The 20,104-nt window shown below is 53.2% G+C and overlaps 2 protein-coding genes across 3 annotated transcripts; both read right to left on the reverse strand.

The window, feature by feature from the left end:
* Positions 1-1,460: 1,460 nt before the first annotated feature.
* MRM1 (mitochondrial rRNA methyltransferase 1) lies at positions 1,461-8,820 on the reverse strand. The gene is given in 6 exon segments (XM_010376875.2): positions 1,461-2,068; positions 2,070-2,175; positions 2,403-2,522; positions 2,619-2,751; positions 7,743-7,836; positions 8,037-8,820. Coding segments are annotated over 6 exon segments (1,059 nt in total). The 5' UTR covers positions 8,579-8,820; the 3' UTR covers positions 1,461-2,004.
* A 770-nt stretch (positions 8,821-9,590) lies between these two features.
* Positions 9,591-18,654, reverse strand: DHRS11 (dehydrogenase/reductase 11). 2 transcript variants are annotated; one of them, XM_010376876.2, is made up of 7 exons: positions 18,295-18,654; positions 15,271-15,480; positions 12,138-12,232; positions 11,344-11,473; positions 10,632-10,724; positions 10,358-10,423; positions 9,591-10,233 (listed from the first exon to the last, which is right to left on the reverse strand). In XM_010376876.2, exons 1-7 carry the CDS (start codon positions 18,622-18,624, stop codon positions 10,192-10,194), a joined length of 966 nt encoding a protein of 321 aa, XP_010375178.2. In that variant the 5' UTR covers positions 18,625-18,654; the 3' UTR covers positions 9,591-10,191. The 2 variants fall into 2 exon arrangements, with proteins under 2 accessions (XP_010375178.2, XP_010375179.2); XM_010376877.2 differs by lacking the exon at positions 10,632-10,724.
* Between the last annotated feature and the right edge of the window lie 1,450 nt (positions 18,655-20,104).

Here is a 20,104-nt window from a genome sequence, read left to right on the forward strand (position 1 = left end):
CCCAATGACAAGCCAAAGTGAAACATCACTACACTAGGCGCTTGGCCAAGAACGAAGCAGGGATGGGTCAGAGCCTGTGTGGCAGTCAGGGACAGGGAGCTCAAGCGGGACAGATGCTGATCAGTGCAGTTTATGAAGGAATTCTGTCCTCTTTCTTGAGAGGCGTAACTTTGACTTTGAAAAGATCTTAGGCCCTTTTTAGGCCAGGCACGGTGTCTCACCCGTAACACCAGCACTTTGGGAAGCTGAGGCGGGCAGATCACGGGACGTCAGGAGTTTGGGACCAGCTTGGCCAACACAGTGAAACCGTATCTCTACCAAAAAAATATAAAAATTAGCTGGGCATGGTGCACGTCTGTAGTCCCAGCCACTCAGGAGGGTGAGGCAGGAGAATCGCTTGAACCTGGGAGGCAGACGATGCAGTGAGCCGAGATTGCGCCACTGCACTCCAGCCTGAGCAACCGACTGAGACCCTGTCTCAAAAAACAAGGAGCTTAGACCCTTTTTAAACAATTTCAAGTGTTGCTCTAAACTGGCATTGCCATTAGAATTCTGAGAAAAATCCATTGCAGATGGATTCCAGAGAAAAGGGGAGTACGATTTATTGAGCACCTCATACATATGAGGCACTGAGTTCCTATTGCCCTCCATATTCTCCCAACAATCCAGGAAGGGAGGATTATTCCCCTTTCGCCCAGAAGGGCACTGAGGCTCAGACGGGTAAGGAGCCCGCCCAAGGTCATATAGCAGTCAGGACTGCAATTTCGGGGTTGCTATCCTCCAAAGCCACGCTCCAGGAGGGGAGATTTTTGTCTCTCAGAAGCCATTTGGCAATGTCTGGAGACATTTCTGGTTTCACAATGGGGGGTCATGCTACAGGCATCTAGTGAGTATAGGTGGGGGATTCTGCTAAACATCCTACAGTGCACAGGATGGCTCTCACAACAAAAACTTACCTGGCCCAAAATGCCAAGGGTATGCAAGTTGAGACCACCTGCCCTAGTGGTTCTCAGCCTTGGCTGCACGTTAGACCAATGGTGGCGCTTTCGAAAGCCGATGTCAGGTGGCGCCACGCCCATCATGTCAGACTCTCTGGTGTCAGTGTTGGGTTTTTGTAAAGCATGCCAGGTGGTTCCAATGTGCCACCAGGACAGAAACACTTCTATGTTCCTCACACTACTGGCTCCTGCTGCTTTCATGAGACCCGAGGGGAGGAGTGCCAAATCTGTCTCGGTTGTACAATCAACGGCAAGCCTGCTCCCAGTTCCTCCCCTTGAGGGGAACCGACTCAGTCACCCATGGGGGACCCTGTCGGGTGAGAGGTGTTTGCTAATTTCCCCTTGCCTCTCACGGGGCTGCAGCCAGGAGTCTCCCCACAAGGAGGTTGTGGAAGCTGACTGAAGACTGGACTGAAGAGCGAGGCTGCCACCTAAAGGAGGAATTGGCCAGAATCTCCCAGGTGCTGAGGGATGTTTTATTTGAGCCTCACAACAACCCTGTGAGGTAGGTGCAGAGTCCCGAGGCACAGAAAGATGAGACCTGCGCTCAAGGCCCCAGGGTGGGGCCGTGTGTGGGCCTGACGTGTGCACTGTCTACCCCACATCAGGGCCCTGCCCTCCACCCCCCACATTCTCACACACACATTTGCCACAGGCAATGACTGGTTCAAGAGGAATGGGTCCCCTGGGCTGGGCTGCCTGCCTCCCTGCAGATGTCTAGACTTCCCCTCAACTTCCAGACAGGGCCTGGGAGGAGATTCCCTCCATGCTAGGCCATCATGGCTTCCCAAGGAAATTAACAAACTACCATGTCCTACTACAGGTCCAACATCACAACAGGAAACAGCTTCCTCTGGTCTCCACCGCAGTCCCCTTCCCCACGAGACCGTGGTCAATAAACATGGGCCTGGTGCACACTCAGGCAGAGGCCCCTGCACACTGGAGCAGGCGGAGGCAGGTGCGGCCGTCCCTGACTCCAGCATGTGAACACTGTGCACAGTCCACGTCAGCTCTCATTTTGCCTCTCTTTCTCTGATCCTGAAGACAGCCCTGGGTGCTGAGCCACGCTGTCTTTCAGACCTGGCTGAGGGTTCTTGCAGGTCTTGGAGAAGTTGCCTTCTCTCCCCTTCTGTGGGGAAACCCTTCCACTGGCTGCAAATGGAGTGAAGAAGAATTCCTGCACAGACACAAGGACAAGGGAAGAGAGGACGGAGGAGAGGGATGATATTTAGAGACCGAGACATGTGTCAGGCAGTCACTCATTTCATCAACAGGATATAATTTCCCCACTTTGCATATAAAGCAACTGAGGCACAGAAACAGCCAGCAAATGGGATTAGAGGGCATCAAATCCCACCTGCATGATTAGAGGGAGAGAGGAAAGGGAAGGGGGAGTAGACTCACCTGCAGCCACAGAGACGTTCAAGGACTCAAGTCCAGGAGGCAGCTGGCGCCGGGGCAGGATGGTGAGGAGAAGCTGGCAGGAGGCCTGCACCTCCTGGGACAGACCTGACCCCTCATTCCCTGCAGGGCATGGGGCCGAGGGTTAGGGTTGCCCAGCTGGACATCCAATTGCTTGGGAAATGTAATCTGGGCACAAAAGCAGGGACATCCACCTACCCAGCACAAGGAGAGTAGGCCGATCCCAGAGGAACTCCAAGCAACTCGTGATGGGGATCTCGGAGGACTGGGGATCCTCTGCCCTTGAGCAGCCCACTGTGCCGGCCACGAGCCAGCCCTGCTGGGCTTTGGTCTGAAAGGGGGAAGAAGACATGTTCTCATTCTTTTTTTATTTTAATTTTGAGATAGGGTCTTACTCCTGCTTAGGCTGGAGTGCAGTGGCACGATCACAGCTCACTGCAGCCTCAACCTCTGGGACTCTGGTGATCCTCCCACCTCAGCCTCCCAAGTAGCTGGGACTATAGGCACTTGCCACACCACCCGGTTAGAAAAAAAATTTTTGCAATTTTTTTTCGAGATGGCGTTTCACCACGTTGCCCAGGTTGGTCTGGAACTCCTGGCTTCAAGCGATCCTCCCGCCTTGGCCTCCCAGAGTGCTAGGATTACAGGCATCAGCCACCACGCCTGGCTCTCATATTCTACTTCAGCAAATCTTCATCAGAGGCCGGGCGTGGTGGCTCAAGCCTGTAATTCTAGCACTTTGGGAGGCTGAAGCAGGCAGATTACCTGAGGTCAGGAGTTCAAGACTAGCCTGGCCCAGGTACAGTGGCTCATGCCTGTAATCCCAGCACTTTGGGAGACCAAGCAGGAGGATCACCTGAGGTTAGGAGTTCAAGACCAGCCTAACCAACATGGAGAAACCCCGTCTCTACTAAAAATACAAAATTAGCCAGGCGTGGTGGCGCATGCCTGTAATCCCAGCTACTCGGGAGGCTGAGGCAGGAGAATCGCTTGAACTTGGGAGGCAGAGGCTGCAGTGAACTGAGATTGCACCACTGCACTCAAGCCTGGGCAACAAGAGTGAAACTCAAGCTCAGAAAAAAAAAAAAAAAAAAAAAAAAAAGCCAGGTGCAGTAGTTCACGCCTGTAATCCCAGCAGTTTGGGAGGCTGAGGTGGGAGGATCACCTGAGGTCAGGAGTTTGAGACCACCCTGGCTAACATGGTGAAATCCCGTCTCTACTAAAAACACAGAAAAACTAGCTGGGTGTGGTGGCACATGTCTGTAATCCCAGCTACCTGGGAGCCCGAGGAAGGAGAATCGCTTGAACCTATGAGGCGGAGGTTGCAGCGAGCTGAGATCACGCCATCACCTCCAGCCTGGGCAACATGGTGAAACTCTGTCTCTACTAAAAATACAAACATCAGTCTGGCCTGGTGGCGGGCACCTGTAATCCCTGCTACTCAGGAGGGATTCTCTTGAGACTAGGACGTGAGAATCTCCTGAGACTAGGAGGTGGAGGTTGCAGTGAGCCGAGATTGTGCCACGGCACTCCTGCTTAGGTGACAGAGTGAGACCCCATATCAAAAAAAGAAAAAAAAAAAATTCTTCATCAGAGCTCTGGCCAAGGAGGGGCCCAGCCTTGCCCATACATTCATTTATTTGCTGATCCAGTCAATTAGTCAATAGTTATTAAGCATCTAGCATGGGCTCTGTTCTAAGCACTGGGGACAGGGCAGTGAACAAAACAAAACGGACCAAAATCCCAGCCTTGTGGAAGGGCAGGTGGGGACGGACTCACTGAGGTGACATTTCAGTGCAGACCTGAAGGAGGAGGAGGAGCACCACGCAGGCATCTGGGGCAAGAGCACTCTAGGCAGAAAGACCAGCAAGCTCAGAGGCGGGTGCCTCCCTGGCATGTTTGAGAACAGTAAGGTGACCAGTGGGAAGAGAGGCGTCAAGACAGAAGAGGGAACAACAGCCACACGAGGTAGGCGCTCTCCAGGGCTACTGGAAGGACTTTGACTTTGAATCTGAGCGGTACAGAGGCTTTGAAAGGTTTTGAGCAGAGAAGTAACATGGTCTGACTTCAACAGAATCACTCTGCCTGCTGTGCTGAGCGCCAAGAGCAGAAGCAAAGAGGCCAGGTGGGAAGTTTCTGCAATAACGGTCAATAGATGATGGTGACTTGCTTGGGTCAGAGTGGTAGCAGTGGAAATAGGGAGAAAGGGTGATAATACGGAAATAACTTCAGTTAAGGATGATGCCAAAGTTTTTGACCTAAACAATCAAAGGGATGGGGTTGCTCCAGAAGGAACAGGTGCTCAGCTTTAGAAATGTTACGTTTGAAATGCCCACCTGATAGCAAAACAACAACAACTGTGGAGTAGGCGACTAGATGTGTGAATCTGGAACTCAGAACAAAGGTCCAGGCTAGAGTATACACTTGGGGGGAAATTTGAATTCAGATAGTATTTAAAGCCATGAGACTAGATGAGACCAAAAAGAAATGAACATATACAGAAAAGAGATCCAGGACCAGGTGAGGTGGCTCATGCCTGTAATCCCAGCACTTTGGGAGGCTAAGGCAGGAGGACTTCTTGAAGCCAGAAGTTTGAGAACAGCCTGGGCAACAAAGTGAAACTTCATCTCTACCAAAAAAAAAAAAAAAGAGAGAGAAAGAAATTAGGTGCAATGGTGTGCACCGGTATCTCCAACTACTCAGGAGGCTGAGGTGAGAGGATGGGTTGAGCCCAGGAATTCGGAGGCTGTACTGAGCTGTGATTGTGCCATTGCCACTTCAGGCTGTGGCAAGACCCACAGCAAGACACCATCTCTCTCTCTTTTTTTTTTTTTGAGATAGTTTCGCTCTTATTGCCCAGGTTGGAGTACAATAGTGCAATCTCGGCTCACTGCAACCTCGCCTCCTGGGTTCAAGCAATTCTCCTGCCTCAGCCTCCTGAGTAGCTGGGATTACAAGTGCCCGCCACCATGCCCAAGTAATTTTTGTATTTTTAGTAGAGACAGGATTTCATCATTTTGGCCAGGCTGGTCTCGAACTCCTGACCTCAGGTGACCCACCTGCCTCAACCTCCCAAAGTTCTAGGATTACAGGCGTGAGCAACCATGCCTGGCCAAACCGCATCTCTTAACAACAACCACGCCCGGCCAAGACCCCATCTCTTTTTTTTTTTTTGGACATGGAGGCTTACTCTGTCACCCAGGCTGGAGTGCAATGGCACGATCTCAGCTCACTGCAACCTCCATCTCCCGGATTCAAGCAATTCTCCTGCCTCGGCCTCTGGAGTAGCTGGGACTACAGGCACCCACCACCACATCCAGCTAATTTTTTGTATTTTTAGTAGAGACAGGGTTTCACCATGTTAGCCAGGATGGTCTCAATCTCCTGACCTCGTGATCTGCCCCTCAGCCTCCCAAAGTGCTGGGATTACAGGCATGAGCCACTGCGCCCAGCTGACCCCATCTCTTAACAACAAAAGAGACCCGAGCACTAAAATCTGGGAAATGCTAATGCTTGGATGTCAGGCGGTTGAGGAAGAACCACTAAAAATGCCTCTCAGGACATGGTGAGGCAGAAGGAAAGCAGGTGCAGAGTGTTTCAAGGAGGAAGGAGTGGTCAGCTGTGCCAGCTGCTGCAGATGGGCCAAGTCAGAAAAGAATTGAGAACAGACCCTGGAATGCAGCAACATGGAGGCCACCCGTGACCTTGAGGAGGCCTTTGATTCAGTGTGAGAGGAGGGGCTGACTGGTGTGAGATCAAGAGCATGAGAAGGGAATGTTTGTTTGCATGCTGAAGAGAGTGTAAGAGAAAAGTGGATGATGCAGGAGAGAGGAGGAAAACTGCTAGAGCAGTGTCTCTGAGTACCCAGGAAGGGATAGAGCCCCAGCACAAGCGCCTGCTTGGGGCAACTCCAGCTCTTCCACAGCAGCAGGCGGACGACACTCTCCAGGCCAGATGCTGAAGACACAGTAGGGAGATGTGATGACGGGAGCTTAAGTGGATGTTCTGCAGTGTTTCTGTGTTTTCAGAAGCTACCTGTTCAGGGGCTGGAAGTGATGAGTGGGAACCTCATCTCCTATCAGGCTTGGAGAAAGGGGCTCCCTACAAAAAGGTGACGCCAAAAAATTGCTTCTAGATATGTGTTGTTCAATATAGTAGCCATTAGCTACATGTGACTATAAAGCAATTGAAAGGTGGTTAATTCAAATTGAGGTGTGTTGTATGTAAAACATTTTTTAAAGGAATGTAAAATATTTCGTTAATAATATTTTTAAAAGGTCAGGTGCGGTGGCTCACACCTGTAATCCCAGCACTTTGGGAAGCCGAGGTGAGTGGATCGCTTGAGGTCACGAGTTCAAGACCAGCCCGACCAACAGGGTGAAACCCCATCTAAACATACACAAAAAAATTAGCCCGGCATGGTGGCGTGTGCCTGTAATCCCAGCTACTTGGAAGGCTGAAGCAGGAGAATCGCTTGAACCCAGGAGGCAGAGGTTGCAGTGAGCCAAGATTGCGCCATTGCACTCCAGCCTGGGCAACAAGAGCGAAACGCTCTCAAAAAATTAATAATATTAATAATAATTAAAATGATTACATGTTAAATTGATATTATTTTGGATATACTGGGTACAATTTATTTAAAATGTCATCTCTTTACTTTTCAATGTGGCTACTAGAAAAGCTAAAACTACCTATGTTTCTCGCACTACATTTTCACCGGACAGCATTGCTCTCTAGACACGCCCCAGAGCTCTCCCACTTCTTGAGAGGGAAATTTCTCACCCTGCAGATGGGGTGGGGGTTAGGGGCAGTGGGTATGGTCAGAGGAGATTCCAAATGCGGAGCAATACTGCCCCCTTGTGTCCAGCGAGGGAAGCACAGCTGAAGACGGATGGGAGAGGGGTGTTTCCAAGGTTCGTCCCTTGCTAGATATTAATGGCATACTGATCTCCTTGTTCAAACATCCTTTCAAGCTGTGCCCTATTCGAGGAACTCAGGCTTCCTGTCCACCAACAACAAAATGCATTTACTGAAGCCCGACCTAGTAGGCAAGGAGACACTGAGGCTGACTTACAGAAGAGGCAAAGTGGTGCATACCTGGGAAGGGGTGCAGGAAAGGGTACGACGATAGGAAGAATTTAGATAATGCTCCATTTGCCGTTTTAAATACTCCAGGACCCTCCCATCCCCAGAGGGATTTGGAAGGCCGAAGGAAGCGATGCCAACATGCCCCTTTCTCTCCCTCGCCAGGGGTTAGCTTCGTCCCCTTGAAGAGGCTGAACTGGGCTCATATCTGTTCCTTCCCCTCTTGCCCCTCATTACCTGTAAAAATCCAGTGAGGTCATCGGTGGAGAACACGTCCATCACCTCCATAGCCCCCGCGCTGGCCTTGCTGACTACTGGAGTGAGCGGGCAGCTGCAAGGTTTCCCCATTCCCCGCATTAGGCTGGGCCATCTCAAGCCCGGCTCCCTACCCTCCCCGGGTTCCCAAGGGCTAGAGGCGTGAGAGTTCTGGGACAGGTAAGTCTGGCTAAGGGATCACCCAAGGGCCAAGGTGCTTAGGAACTTGGCTGCATCTCCAAGTTGGGGCACATGGAGAATGAGGGACGTCCGTGCCTGTTTCTCCGGCTGGTGATGATCTTATCCACTCCGAGGAAGTGTGCGGAACGCAGCACAGCCCCAAAATTCCGGGGATCCTGGATCCCTTCGAGGACGAGCCACAACTGCTGGGGGTCGTCGCCTGGGCTCGCCTCCCCGGCCGCACTCCAAGGCCGGGGCCGCAGCGGGCTCACCTCCATGCAGACACCCTGGTGGACCTGGTAGCGGCACATTGTGTCCAGTTTCTGCCGTCTGGGCCGCAGAACTGGAATGTCCCGCGCCTCGGCCATCCGGAGCAGCTCGGCCCGCTCCCCCTGCAGCCCGGCTTTACCCGCCTGGAGCAGGAGTCGGGCCACGGAGCGGCGGGCGGCCCGCAGAGCCAGGAGACACGGGGACAGGCCAAACAGAAGCTCCAGCCGCGAGGTCGGCACCAGGTCATCCAGCAGCAAGCGGCTTAGCTCCTCCCCACCAGGCCGCTCCCCACGCCGCGCTGCATGGGAGAAATGACGGGTGACGAGGCGACCCCAGGTCGCACCCCAGATGGTCGAGAGCAGTGCCATGGCGCAGCTCCCGCCAGGGACTCGATGCCCCCTGCTGCGTCCCCGGGAGCGGTAACCCACGCCGCACTTCGCTCCCAGGCTCCCAACACAGGGGTGAAGGGTACTCGACAGCTGCCTCCGCCGAGCTCTCTCGGACAGGAAGAAACAGACCGCACTAGCCACAACTGGACTAGAGAGCTACGACCGCCCCCTCCCAAGCTCCCACGTGGGTTCCCTCGCTTCCGGGTTCGGGAGCACCCGCCCCTTCCTGACGGTGTTTTGTGCATGCGCGGCCGCCAGGCTGTCCCCACAGCACCTCCTACAGGGCTAGAGGAGCAGCGAGTTGAGCTGGCCGTACTACCGGCTGCGTCCTGTGTTCCTCGAGGTCCAGGAGGCCCGAGACCGCATTCATCCACGCACCAGCGAAGGGCACTTTAAGGAAATGGGTTGGCCTTCCTGGTCAACCAATTCAGTCTTGTTGCCTCCCTCCCCCGATCCCGGCGCTGGTGATTTTCCCCAGAACTACTACTCACTAGCTCATCACCAGCCAGCAGGAGGACCCCAACAGTCACTTCCTATCCCTGGCCGCTGATTCTCTTCCTAAGTGACTCTGAGCCTGTCCTGTCCCTGCTGATAAGCCCACTAACGCCCCCGTCCCACAGGTAATGGCGAGACTTTTGCGCAGCACTCAGCCCCCCAGCGATCCAGGAAGGCAGGAAGGAGCTGCCTCTTCAGCCCCATCTTGCTCCTGCACTTAAGTTCTGTGCTGTTCGCACAGCACTGCATGCTCTTCCAGGCCTCTCAACCTTGCACACCTGTCTTCTTCGCTTCGTCAAACTCCTACACGTTTTCAAGGCCCAAACAAACCCATTCCTGCTACCTAAGGTAATCCATACTCCCATGAGTGAGGCCCCCAATCCACCCACCGGGTAGGTCCCAGGTGGGACCGACCTGGAAGAAATTCTGAGACACAAGCACCCCTGATCACAGAGAAGGGGAAAGAATGGAAAGACACTCCTGAAGCCAAGGCAGATTGGTTGCAATTTTTCTTTTTTAATGATCACCATGAAATCCTCTGGACCAGGCCCTGGTATTCTGCTGCCATAGTCAGAGTGGAGGGATGACCCCACGAGGGGACAAGAAGCCAAGATTGGGCTGGAGACCCCAGAAGGAGAACGAGAAGGGGGAGAGGGAGCAGTGGGGCAGGCAGAGGAGGAAGTCTGGAGCCCTGGATAACCACGCAGATATAAGGTGAAGGCCTCCCTCTGCCACCCCAGCCCTGAGCCACAGAGGGTGAGGTGCAAGAAGATGGGGGGAATTTTGGCCACAACTCCTTTCCCATATCAAAGGGAAGAGACTGAGAGCAGACAAAGGCCAAGGAGCCCAGGGGGACCAAGAACAAGTTAACAAGTAAATCAATTAGGGACACCACCTCCTTTCCCCAGCCCATTTTCCACATTTACAACCGAAGCAATTTGACAAGATGATAATAAAAATCTCAAACAAATTGTCTAGCCCCTGGTCAGGGTGTGGACAGGAAGTGGTATCCAGTGATCCAGAAATCAACACCTAAAATCCAGAGGCAGGAGGCAAGCCATGAAGGATGGGGAGGGAAGGAGGAGCTCCCACAGTCGCTAGGTCACCTGCTCCGTGGGCCTCATCTGGATGTCTCCGATCTGTGGAAGGCACAAGGCATGAGACAGCTGCGACACTCTCCCCTAGCCCTGCAGGGCTCCCTGCTCCCCTCCTCTGGGGCTGGTTGGGTTCCTCCAGCAAGTGGACAGTCAGGGCCAGACTCACCTGGATGTGTGGGGGGGTGCTGAGGACGTAGATAACAGCCTCGGCCACATCCTCGGGTTTGAGACACTGAGAGCACCAGGGGAACGGGTTGAGACAAGGACAGAAGGGACTCAAATTCCCTCCCACCACTGAGCTCCTCTGCAGCATCCACATGTCCACCCCAGCCCTCCAGGAGGAGCTACAAAAGCTGGAAGGGTGGAGTCTGAAGGCTAAGGTTCCCTCTGCCTTCATTTAGGGAGTCAGTGGCTTCACCAGGCCCAGAGGGAGGCCCCACCTTCATTTGCTCATAGGTGGCAGCTGCCTTCTCAGGGTCCTTGTCGTGGAGTTTGAAGGCGAACTGTGTCTCCACCACACCTGGAGAGATGCACTGGGCCAACAGAGAGGGCCTGCTCAGGGGCTGAGCTTTGTCAGGCCTTGGGGAGGTTGAGGGGAGAAGATGGAGGCCACAGAACCCCAGCTTCACAGTGATGGCTGCCCAACATCCAGCAGCCGCTTCCTCCCTCCGAAGCTGCCGCTGGCAGTGACCACAGTGATACCTACCATCTACAGAGCCTTTCCTATATGTCAGGTAAACGTTTCACAAAAAAGTGTCCCTAAAAAGCTCATCATCTCCTTTTCACAAGTGAGAAGGCCGAGGCTTGGGGAGGTTCAGTGACTCACTCACGATCACGCGGCCTTCAAGAGAAGAGCCCGGAGTCCTGGTTTCCAGCCACTGTGCACCTGGTTTCCCACAGTCCCTTGCTTTCCCTCAGGTCAGCCCCCTCCCAGCTCAAAGTCTAAGTCTGGTCCTTGGCTCCTGGATCAGTGAAATGAGGAAATGAAGGGCTGCACAGGACCATGCCGGGAGCAGCAGCACCCACTTCTGTGCCAGTCCACTCCCGGGAGCTCTAAGCGGCACATTCTGAACATGGGCTTCCTGAACGGTGTGTGTGGGTAGGGAGGGCCTGCGCCACCCCGTCCCCACCAGGGCTAGGCCACAGCCTCACCGTGGCTCGGATGTGGGTCTGGGCCTCCCGAAGCTCTTGCCTCAGTCCCTCTGTCAGCGCAGTGACGGCGTACTTGGTGGCACTATAGAAGTGGGTCACAGACAGGGGTAACACTCGGTGGCCAGACATGCTGGGTGGGGAGAGGAAGGGGAAAGAGGAGAGAATGAAGCTCCAGGGAGACCAGCAGTGCCCCTGCCATACCTGGTCAGCCCCACCACCCAGATGTGCACCGGAAAGCCTTCTAAAGGGGACCTCTAGTGGCCATCTCACAGCTCACTAATCTAATTTTGGTTATTCAAACAGCTTCGGAAAACCCTCCTTTTCCTGGAAGTTATCCCTAAGCTGACCACAGAATGCACTCGCCTGGTGGTGCAGAATGTCAAAACTCTTTCCATCTAATCTGTATGTTCACTGATATGGTTCTATTGGGACATCTCAGGGCAAGTGGAGGCCATGTTCCCCCTCAGACTGGAGCTCCCCAGTGGCAGATACTGTACATAGTCTTTCTTTGTGCCATGAGGTGGGGTTCATCCCCAGGCCTGAGGAATAGAGGCACTCAGTCCCAGGAGAGGCCTCAGGCTTCAGCTGTAGAGGGAAGGAACTGAGCTGCCCATTCCAACCAACCAGGGGATGGTACTTGACAACATTATTCTTTCCCTCACCATACTTGTGCCATTCGGGTATTAAATCCGTACTTTCCCACCAAGGAAACTGAGGTCCAAAGAGGTCAGGTGAGCTGCAGCACATTACCCAGCCTGGTGGGTGAGTGGTACCCCTTGGCCACCTGCCCTCACCTATTGATGTTAATGATGTGCCCATCGTCCACATTCCGCTCCTTCATGGACTGGTAGGCTTCCCGTGTGCAGATGCTGAGGGCCAGCACGTTCACCTGCAGGCCAGGGAGGGCAATGAGGTGTCTCCACTCCAGCCCAACTGAGCAAATGATGGAGCCACAGAATGCTAGGGGGGAAGGGGGCAGTGTGGCATTCCAAAACAGTGTCCAGGTCCTCCCAGAGACCAGCCACAGGCACAGGGCACCTTGTTTTCTACACAAGTTGCCCCTCTCCTTAAAGCTGCAACCCCCAGTTGATAGCAGAGGTAGCTCCTCACCTGGCTGACCCCCCAAGTTCCTGCAAACAAGAATGGAAACCCTTCAAACCCACTCCTGACTCAGGAGACTCTGTCTTGGCCATCTCCTCTATGAACAGTAGCACAGACCCTCTTATTCCATAGGGAATCATTTCCATTTCTTCCCCCAAATACCCTACTCTTCTCTTCACTATGGGAGTCTGGCCCTGCTCCCTCCTAAACTGCTCAAAATCCTTACCAAAATGGCTTACAAATCTCTCTCCTCTGGCACAGAGCCTAGCCTTTCCCTGCCTTCCTCAGCTACTCTCTGCTCCTTCCCCATCCCCTCCCTTGAGATGAGTGGAGAAGGCCTGACCCTCCTTTCTGTGCCTTCGTTTAACCTGGGTTACAGCTACAAGACTAGGCACTGGAGACTCTAGAGGGTCAGGTAACTTCTCACTCCTACTCCCTCTGGCAGAGGCGACCCCCACATCCCCACCCTTCAGGGAACAGAGGTCTGAAGGCGTGTCTGCTGCAAAGCACCTACGCTGCCCCACCCATTGGCCCCACTCATTAGCCTCACCCAGAGGACAAGCAGAGATAAAGCTTTTAGCAGGCCCTCAGGCCTCTCCTCTTAGGAAGAGAGGGAACCAGCAGGAGATCAGATGTTTCTCTTAATCAGGTGTCAGAGCCTGCCATGAGAAACGGAACACCTTTGGTGTGAACCTGCCTTGGTGTTCATGGCAGTAGGAAGAGATGCGTCCCAGGACAGGGAGGTTTCCAGCCCTGTTTCTCATCTTCTTGGCAATGTGGGCTTGTGAGGCAGAGAACTCAGCTCCTGGCAGGTAGAGTAGGAGAAAGAGATCCCCTGGGACCAGGTGAGTAAATCTCCCAGGTCTAGGGGATCAGGGGCAGGGAAAGAGAAGATGCCTTATAGGATGATCCTAATAGATTTAGATAATGTTCAAACTGAAAGGAGCTGTAGGAATTTAATGTAAGTCCCTCACTTTACAGATGGGCGAGTTAAGGTCCAGGTTTAGAGACCCATGTGCTGTGAGTGAGGACCATGGCTCTGATCTCCAAGAAGGCTGAGGGCTTAATTTTCATGGTTTCATTTCTAGGCCCAAGCATCTATGAGGTGCTAAGATGAGGTGCTAAGTCTACTGTCAGCAGATGGGAAAGGATTGTGAGGAGAGAAGAACATCCCATTCACACACTGCTTTCAACTTCTCAGGATACTTTCATACCCTACTATCACCCCATCATACCATCCACAAGTTGAAAACCCATGTCCTGAAAGTTGGGTTTGGCCTGTGCCTGGTTTCAAAACATTTTAAATACCCTTCCAACATGTACTGGAAAGTTTCATTTATTCAATAACTATCTTTTGAGTGCTTATGGGATCAAGCTATACCAGAGAACAAAACAGATAAAAATCCTTGCCCTCATGGAGCTGACATTTTAGTGAATGGGAGTGGGGGGTATCACATAATATCAGACTCCCCACTTCTCTCAAAGAAATCATAAGATCAGCCAGGCGCGGTGGCTCACGCCTGTAATCCCAGCACTTTGGCACTTTGGGAGACCGAGGTGGGCGGATGATGAGATCAGGCAATAGAGACCATCCTGGCCGACATGGTGAAACCTCATCTCTACTAAATACAAAACAATTAGCTGGGCGTGGTGGTGCGTGCCTCTAGTCCCAGCTACTCAGGAGGCTGAGGCAGGAGAATAGCTTGAACCTGGAAGGTGGAGGTTGCAGTGAGCCAAGATCATGCCACTGCACTCCAGCCTGGTGACAGAGCAAGACTCCGTCTCAAAAAAACACACAAACAAAAAAAAACCAGGCCACACAGGGACCACACCACCATAGAGGAACTATGTAGGATTTGAGTAGTGGCTGTGTCCTTCCCCACACTGTGGACCCCTCCTAACCTCCCTTACTCCTTTATGTACCTACCTGGCCCCAGGGGACATTGGAGTTGTGACCCCAGATATTGATGACAGAGGTATGTTCATCCCAATTAAATGTGACAAGACTGAAGCTCAAAGAAGGTAACCAACCTGCCTAAAGTCACATAGTTACTAGTGAGGCTAGGTAAGAATATCATCTCTTGTCTCTTTCTTCCTTTTCTTCCCATAACATCACGTTCCCAAGCACCCAGGCACAGGGATGACAAGTGGGAAACATCCACCAGGCAGCAGTTCTCTCCCCTAACAATCTTTCTTCTAACACAAGGAAATCACTCTAGACTTTAAGAACTACCTCCAGGTTGGGCGTGGTGGCTCACGCCTGTAATCCCAGCACTTTGGGAGGCTGAGGTGGGCAGGTCACCTGAGATCAGGAGTTTGAGACCAGCCTGGCCAACATGGTGAAACCTCGTCCCTACTAAAAATACAAAAAAATTAGCCGGGTAGTGATGGTGGGCGCCTGTAATTTCAGCTACTCAGGAGGCTGAAGCCCCTCTCCTTCATCGTTTGAACCCGGGAGGGAGAATCATTTGAACCCGGGAGGCGGAAGTTGCAGTGAGCAAAGATCATGCCACTGCACTCCAGCCTGTGTGACAAAGCAAGGTTCCACCTCAAAAAAAAAAAAAAAAAAAAAAAAAAAAAAAAAAAAAAAAAAAAAAACCTACCTCCAGGGGCTCAAAGAAGAGAAGAGCTGATATGGCCATTCATCTACTCCCTATCCCTCTGGTAGGGCAAGAAGCCAGGAGAGAGTCAAGATGCCCCAGGTGGGAACCTGAAGCTCCCTCTTCCTAGATGTTCCATCTCCAGCTGCACTCTGGTTCACAAACCCCTGGCTCCCCTCTCTCCTCCCCACCCTCCACCTGGAAGATGGAGGCTTGGAGCTCTTACATTGAACATGTCCTTCCAACCGCTGGTGCTGCCTGAGAGCAGGGTGTCAGGCCGGGCTAAGCCGGCATTGTTGATGCAGATGTCTACACCGCTGTGCTGAGAACGGATAGCCGAGAACATGGAGAGGATGTCCTCTTCATTTGATAGGTCACATCTGTAGGGGACCAAAGTCCCGGGGTAGCCTGCACTCTTACATTCAGCAGCCAGCTCCTATGAAACCCAACAGGGGTCTGACTGGGGTGAGCAGCTCACTCCCACGGCTCCCCAGCCAGCCTCAGACCCCCATCCCTGTCACACTCATAAAACACGCTCCTTTGGCAGCTGACTTTCAGCCACGTAGATGTTGAACTGCGCATCCCCTAAGTTTGTCCTCTTTGGTCAAAGTCCAAGGGATGACAGTGCTCCCTGAGTGACGGAGGGAAAAGGTTGTGATCAATGGAGAAACCTCACTATAAACTCAAGTCTTGGCTGGGCGTGGTGGCTCACGCCTGTAATCCCAACACTTTGGGAGGCCAAGGCGGGTGGACCACTTGAGGTCAGGAATTTGAGACCAGCTTTGGCTAACTTGGTGAAACCCCATCTCTACCAAAAACACAAAAATGAGCTGGGTGTGTGGCTACTTGGGAGGCTGAGGCACAAGAATCACTTGAACCCAGGAGGCAGAGGTTATAGTGAGCTGAGGTCATGCCACTGCACTCCAGCCTGAGTGACAGATCAAGACTCTGTCTCAAATAAATAAGTAAATAAATAAACTCAAGTCCTGGGTGGAGCAGGGGCCAGGGATCTAGGGAATGGAGAGCTCTCTCTTTTCTGCCTCTTCCCCAACAGGAATACCTCTTTTGCCCATAGGTAATATGCGCCTCTCCACCACTTCATGCTTCTCCACCAGCGCCAAGAGTCACTGGTCTGGTTAACCCAGCTTCTTCTCCTGCATTGTGTCAGCCAGTCCCTCATCTCTGAACTATTCCCCTCCCCTTGCAAACTGCAGCCAGCTGGCTCAGAGTTCTCAGACATGCCTTTCAACCAAGCCCAGCTGCCAATCTTCTCTCCCTACCTAAAGGAGGGGTCAGAAAGTCAGGACAGATTATTTCTCTCTGAGCCCTGGTGCACCACCCTCCCCTCTGAGGTTTCTCAGGAGACTATGAGGCAAGTCAGGTGGCAGGTGCCATCGGGCATGCCCTGTGCATCTCCAGGCCCTCAGCATGCCGAGAAAGACCTCAGAAGGCAGAGCCACTGAGAGGCAGCCCAGGGGGAAGCTGACATTCAGAGGCAAGAAGAAAACATGCTCTGTGGCCTTCTTTGGAAGCCAGTGACTGGGCACTTGAGCCTTGTGAAGGTGACTGTGTAGACATGGGCGAGGGGGAGGAAGCATGCGGTGCCCTAGAGGAAGGGCAGCTTGGCCAGCTGCCCTGGCCTGGAGCCCCTTCCTCCTCCCAAGACGAGCCAGGAATAAAGGACTGGATCGGGTGTCTTGGGACATTCTTTTCTGCTTTAACTTTCTGTGAGTTCAAAAGGTATAGTCCTCTGAGAATCAGATACCCCCCTTTCACCAGATTTTACCCACATTTGATCACTTCAGGAAACAGGAGTTTTCTCTGTAGGAAGCTAGGACCCAAATTCTGCTTTAACATCAACGAATCAATCAATCAAAGCAGACTGTGGGCAAGGAAGCCTGCAGCTCTCCCCTCCCCTGGCACACATCTTCCCACTTCCTCCTCTAGACCCAAAATTCCTGCCACAAGAAAACCAGAAGGGATGCGCTCAGAATGTATTTCTCCCTGTCACTGCCTTTCTGTTGCCCCACCTGTGCCACCTGATCTCCCTACCTCCCCTCAGTAATGATCTACATCATGTCATCACCCTCTCACAACAGGGGCATTCTCCTCTCAGACATGGAGTCACCCTGGGACTGAGTGATCGGCCTGGGGATCCCCTTGGGGCTCAGACCCCACTTCCTGGCTAGTTTGCGGTAGGGGAGTAGGTGAGAAGGCAAGAGTCACTTCGGAACTAGGGAATCCAGTTGTTTAATCCCTGGCTTGATCCTCTGGGCTCCAAGGCTGGGCTGGGTCCTGAGCTCCTCAGAATAGAATAAAGGGAGGGCAGAGTGGGGCAGTGATGGAGCCAGGTGACCTTGGGATTATCTGGGTTATAAAGTGTACCTTTGGTCAGCAGCAGGGGAGGGGACAGTCCTCCTTCCTGTATACCTTCTTCCTCTGCCCCCACCCAAGGCCTCCTTACCCTTTCCCTGCCTGAGGACTTTGAGCACGGTGGAGATAAAGCCCTGCAGCTAAGCACTAGCTCAACACTGAGAGTGAGTTTGCAGGGCACATCCAGAGAGAGCCTAGGACAGAAATTCCTCCCTGCTCCAAAATGGCCATCTTGATTTTTCTCTTAATTCTGAGGGCTCCCAACCCCACGTCAAGAGAAGCGTAAGGAGTTCCAGGCTGCTTTATACTCTCAAGGTTTCCGCCCTATTTCACCCACTCTGTTCGCCCCAGGAGAGTGGAGGAAGGCCCACTAATGAATATTCCATTCATTCCTCATGCCACTGGGCATGAGTTACCCACGAGGTGAGGGGGCGGGGCTGAGGCTCTTCAGTAAAGCTCCCACCCCCAACCCCACCCTCAGTTCTGGCTCCTGCCCATCTGGTTGGCCAGCCACCTTGCCCTGCGTGGTGGGTGACTTCTGGGGATTAGAGGCACTTGGCCACCCGGGGTGAGAAGGCCACAGGGGTGAGACCACCATTCCCGACCTCCGGTTTCCCCTTTCCTCGGGCCAATACCCTAGGCAGAAGCGAGGGGCGGGCAGCGAGATGCCGGGGTCGGAGATTCGGTAACTCGAGCAGGGGCTGTCAGGGGAAACGGCTCCTTCAAAGACGAGACTTAAGGGGAAAGAAGAAACCTGCCTTAAGGGATCCGAGAGGCCGCCCCCACTACAGCAAAGGGCCCCGGCGTGGCGGGCAAGTGAATCCGACTCCGGGCAAACGACCCGCCCGCGAAGTCCCCGCCCCCGGCCCGGTCTCACCTCGATGTTGCTCACGGTGCGGGCGCAGCCCACCACCTTCAGTCCCTGCTGGACCAGGGCCCGAGCCACGGCCGCGCCGATGCCCCCCGAGGCCCCCGTCACCAGCGCCAGCCGGTCGCGCCACCGCTCCATGCCGGGCCTGGCCATGGGCCCACGCCGCCCGCCCACCTCGCTGGACGAGGGCGGCACCGGGGTCGAGGAGCTGACGCCCGGCCGCTCTTCTGCCGCCGCCGCCGACCTGCTGGCGTCCGAGCCGCGCCTGGACCCACCAGAGTCCCGGCCTGCCTCCGACCGGGACTCCACCCTCAGGCCCCCGGCGATCCGCCGCATCCAGTCGGAGGCCGCCGCGGCCCGGCCGCCCCGCCCTCTGAGGGAAGCCCCGCCCCGCCCCGCCCCGCCCCGCCCCTTCCGCCTCTCCGCCCCTCCGCCCCGCCCCGGCGTAGGGAAACCAGGCTGCGCGGGAGCGTGCTGGCAGCTGGCGGCGCAGTTTCCCCAGTGAACGCTTCCCTTTGGGGTCAGGGAAACCGAGGTTTAGCGCGGGGATTCCTCCAGCCCCAAGCGCGCATACTGAAGCGTCCCGCTTAGTCTCCCTTCTCTACTCCTGAACCCTAATGCCAGGATGAGGAATTAAGGGCACTTAAGGTGACTCCAACACTCTTCCACACACTCCCAAACCCGCCGGTGGCTGATCGGAAGGGATTCAGCCCAGAAAACGCCGAGTGTCTCCGCCATCAACGCTGGGTGACCTTGGGAAGGACTCATTCACCCTACCTGATCCCTTGGCTGTATTAGCCACGGAAAACTGAAACACTCCCAAGTACACGTGTACTGGGGAATTCTGACCCTAAATGGCCCACTGTGTCCAACTGCCCTAGACCCCCACGCTTACCCCTACCCTACTGTAGCAAATGTATCATGATATATGCCAAAGAATAAAACAGTACCTAACATTTGTTGCTTATGGTGCAGCAGGCATTTTAAATATAGTAACTAATCTGCACAAACGCTCTGAGATAGCACATATTGGTATCTTAATTTTAAAGATGAGTATACTGAAGTGGTGAAGCATGCTTTGGGCCACAGGCAGTCCAGTCTTAGGCCAGGGATGTGCTCCTAAACTGTCTTCACATCATTATCGCTTCTTGGGTTGTTGGTTTTGTTCAGAGCAGAGCTCGCTTTGCTAAAAGTGCTGAAAACTGCGTACTTAATATAGCCATTCTCTTAAAGAAAAAGCATCTTTGAATAACCACCTGACTCCCTTCCAGCAAGCAATGGAGTAAGCAGTGAATGTGACTTGTTTATTCATTCAAAAACACTCATTTGCCTATCCTGTGTTTGGCCCCAATGGCAAAGATTAAAACTGAATTAAATCAGCCTTTGCTTTTAGGGATCTCAAAAGAACATTTGACTCTAACAGTGGTGAAGAGGGGATTCGCCTCTGAGCCAAGGGCTGTGGGAGACCCAGTCATATTTTAGATTCTGGGATGAAATCAAAAAGGGTCCAACAGGAGTCATTTTACCTCTGCCTCATTCCTATACAACATTTAGATTTGAAAGACAACTCGGGAGGTGGATCCAAGAAATGACACTATGAAAATTCAATCTAAATTTCTGCTGCTGCCCACTTGAAATCTAACTCAAAATCTGCTTAAAAGCACATAAAATTCACTCCACCTCCATTGCACAGAAGTACTGACTGTCCCACAATTTGTATGCTGCCACCAAGTATTATAAACATGTAGACACAAATCTCTTAAGCATCATGTGTCTACCAAGCTATTTGACTCGATCTTTTAAATGTCAGCAAAAT

The sequence above is a fragment of the Rhinopithecus roxellana genome, chromosome 19, assembly GCF_007565055.1.
Source record: "Rhinopithecus roxellana isolate Shanxi Qingling chromosome 19, ASM756505v1, whole genome shotgun sequence".
Taxonomy (NCBI): domain Eukaryota; kingdom Metazoa; phylum Chordata; class Mammalia; order Primates; family Cercopithecidae; genus Rhinopithecus; species Rhinopithecus roxellana.

What these genes read in the sequence shown, in the direction of transcription:
- DHRS11 (XM_010376876.2), bottom strand. Translation starts at nt 18,624, where the DNA reads ATGCGGCGGATCGCCGGGGGCCTGAGGGTGGAGTCCCGGTCGGAGGCA. An exon ending in GTTGGAAGGACATGTTCAAT is followed by an intron (nt 12,233 to 15,270) that starts GTAAGAGCTCCA and finishes CCTGGCCTGCAG; the next exon opens with GTGAACGTGCTGGCCCTCAG. An exon ending in CCACCTATGAGCAAATGAAG is followed by an intron (nt 10,424 to 10,631) that starts GTGGGGCCTCCC and finishes TGGTGCTCTCAG; the next exon opens with TGTCTCAAACCCGAGGATGT.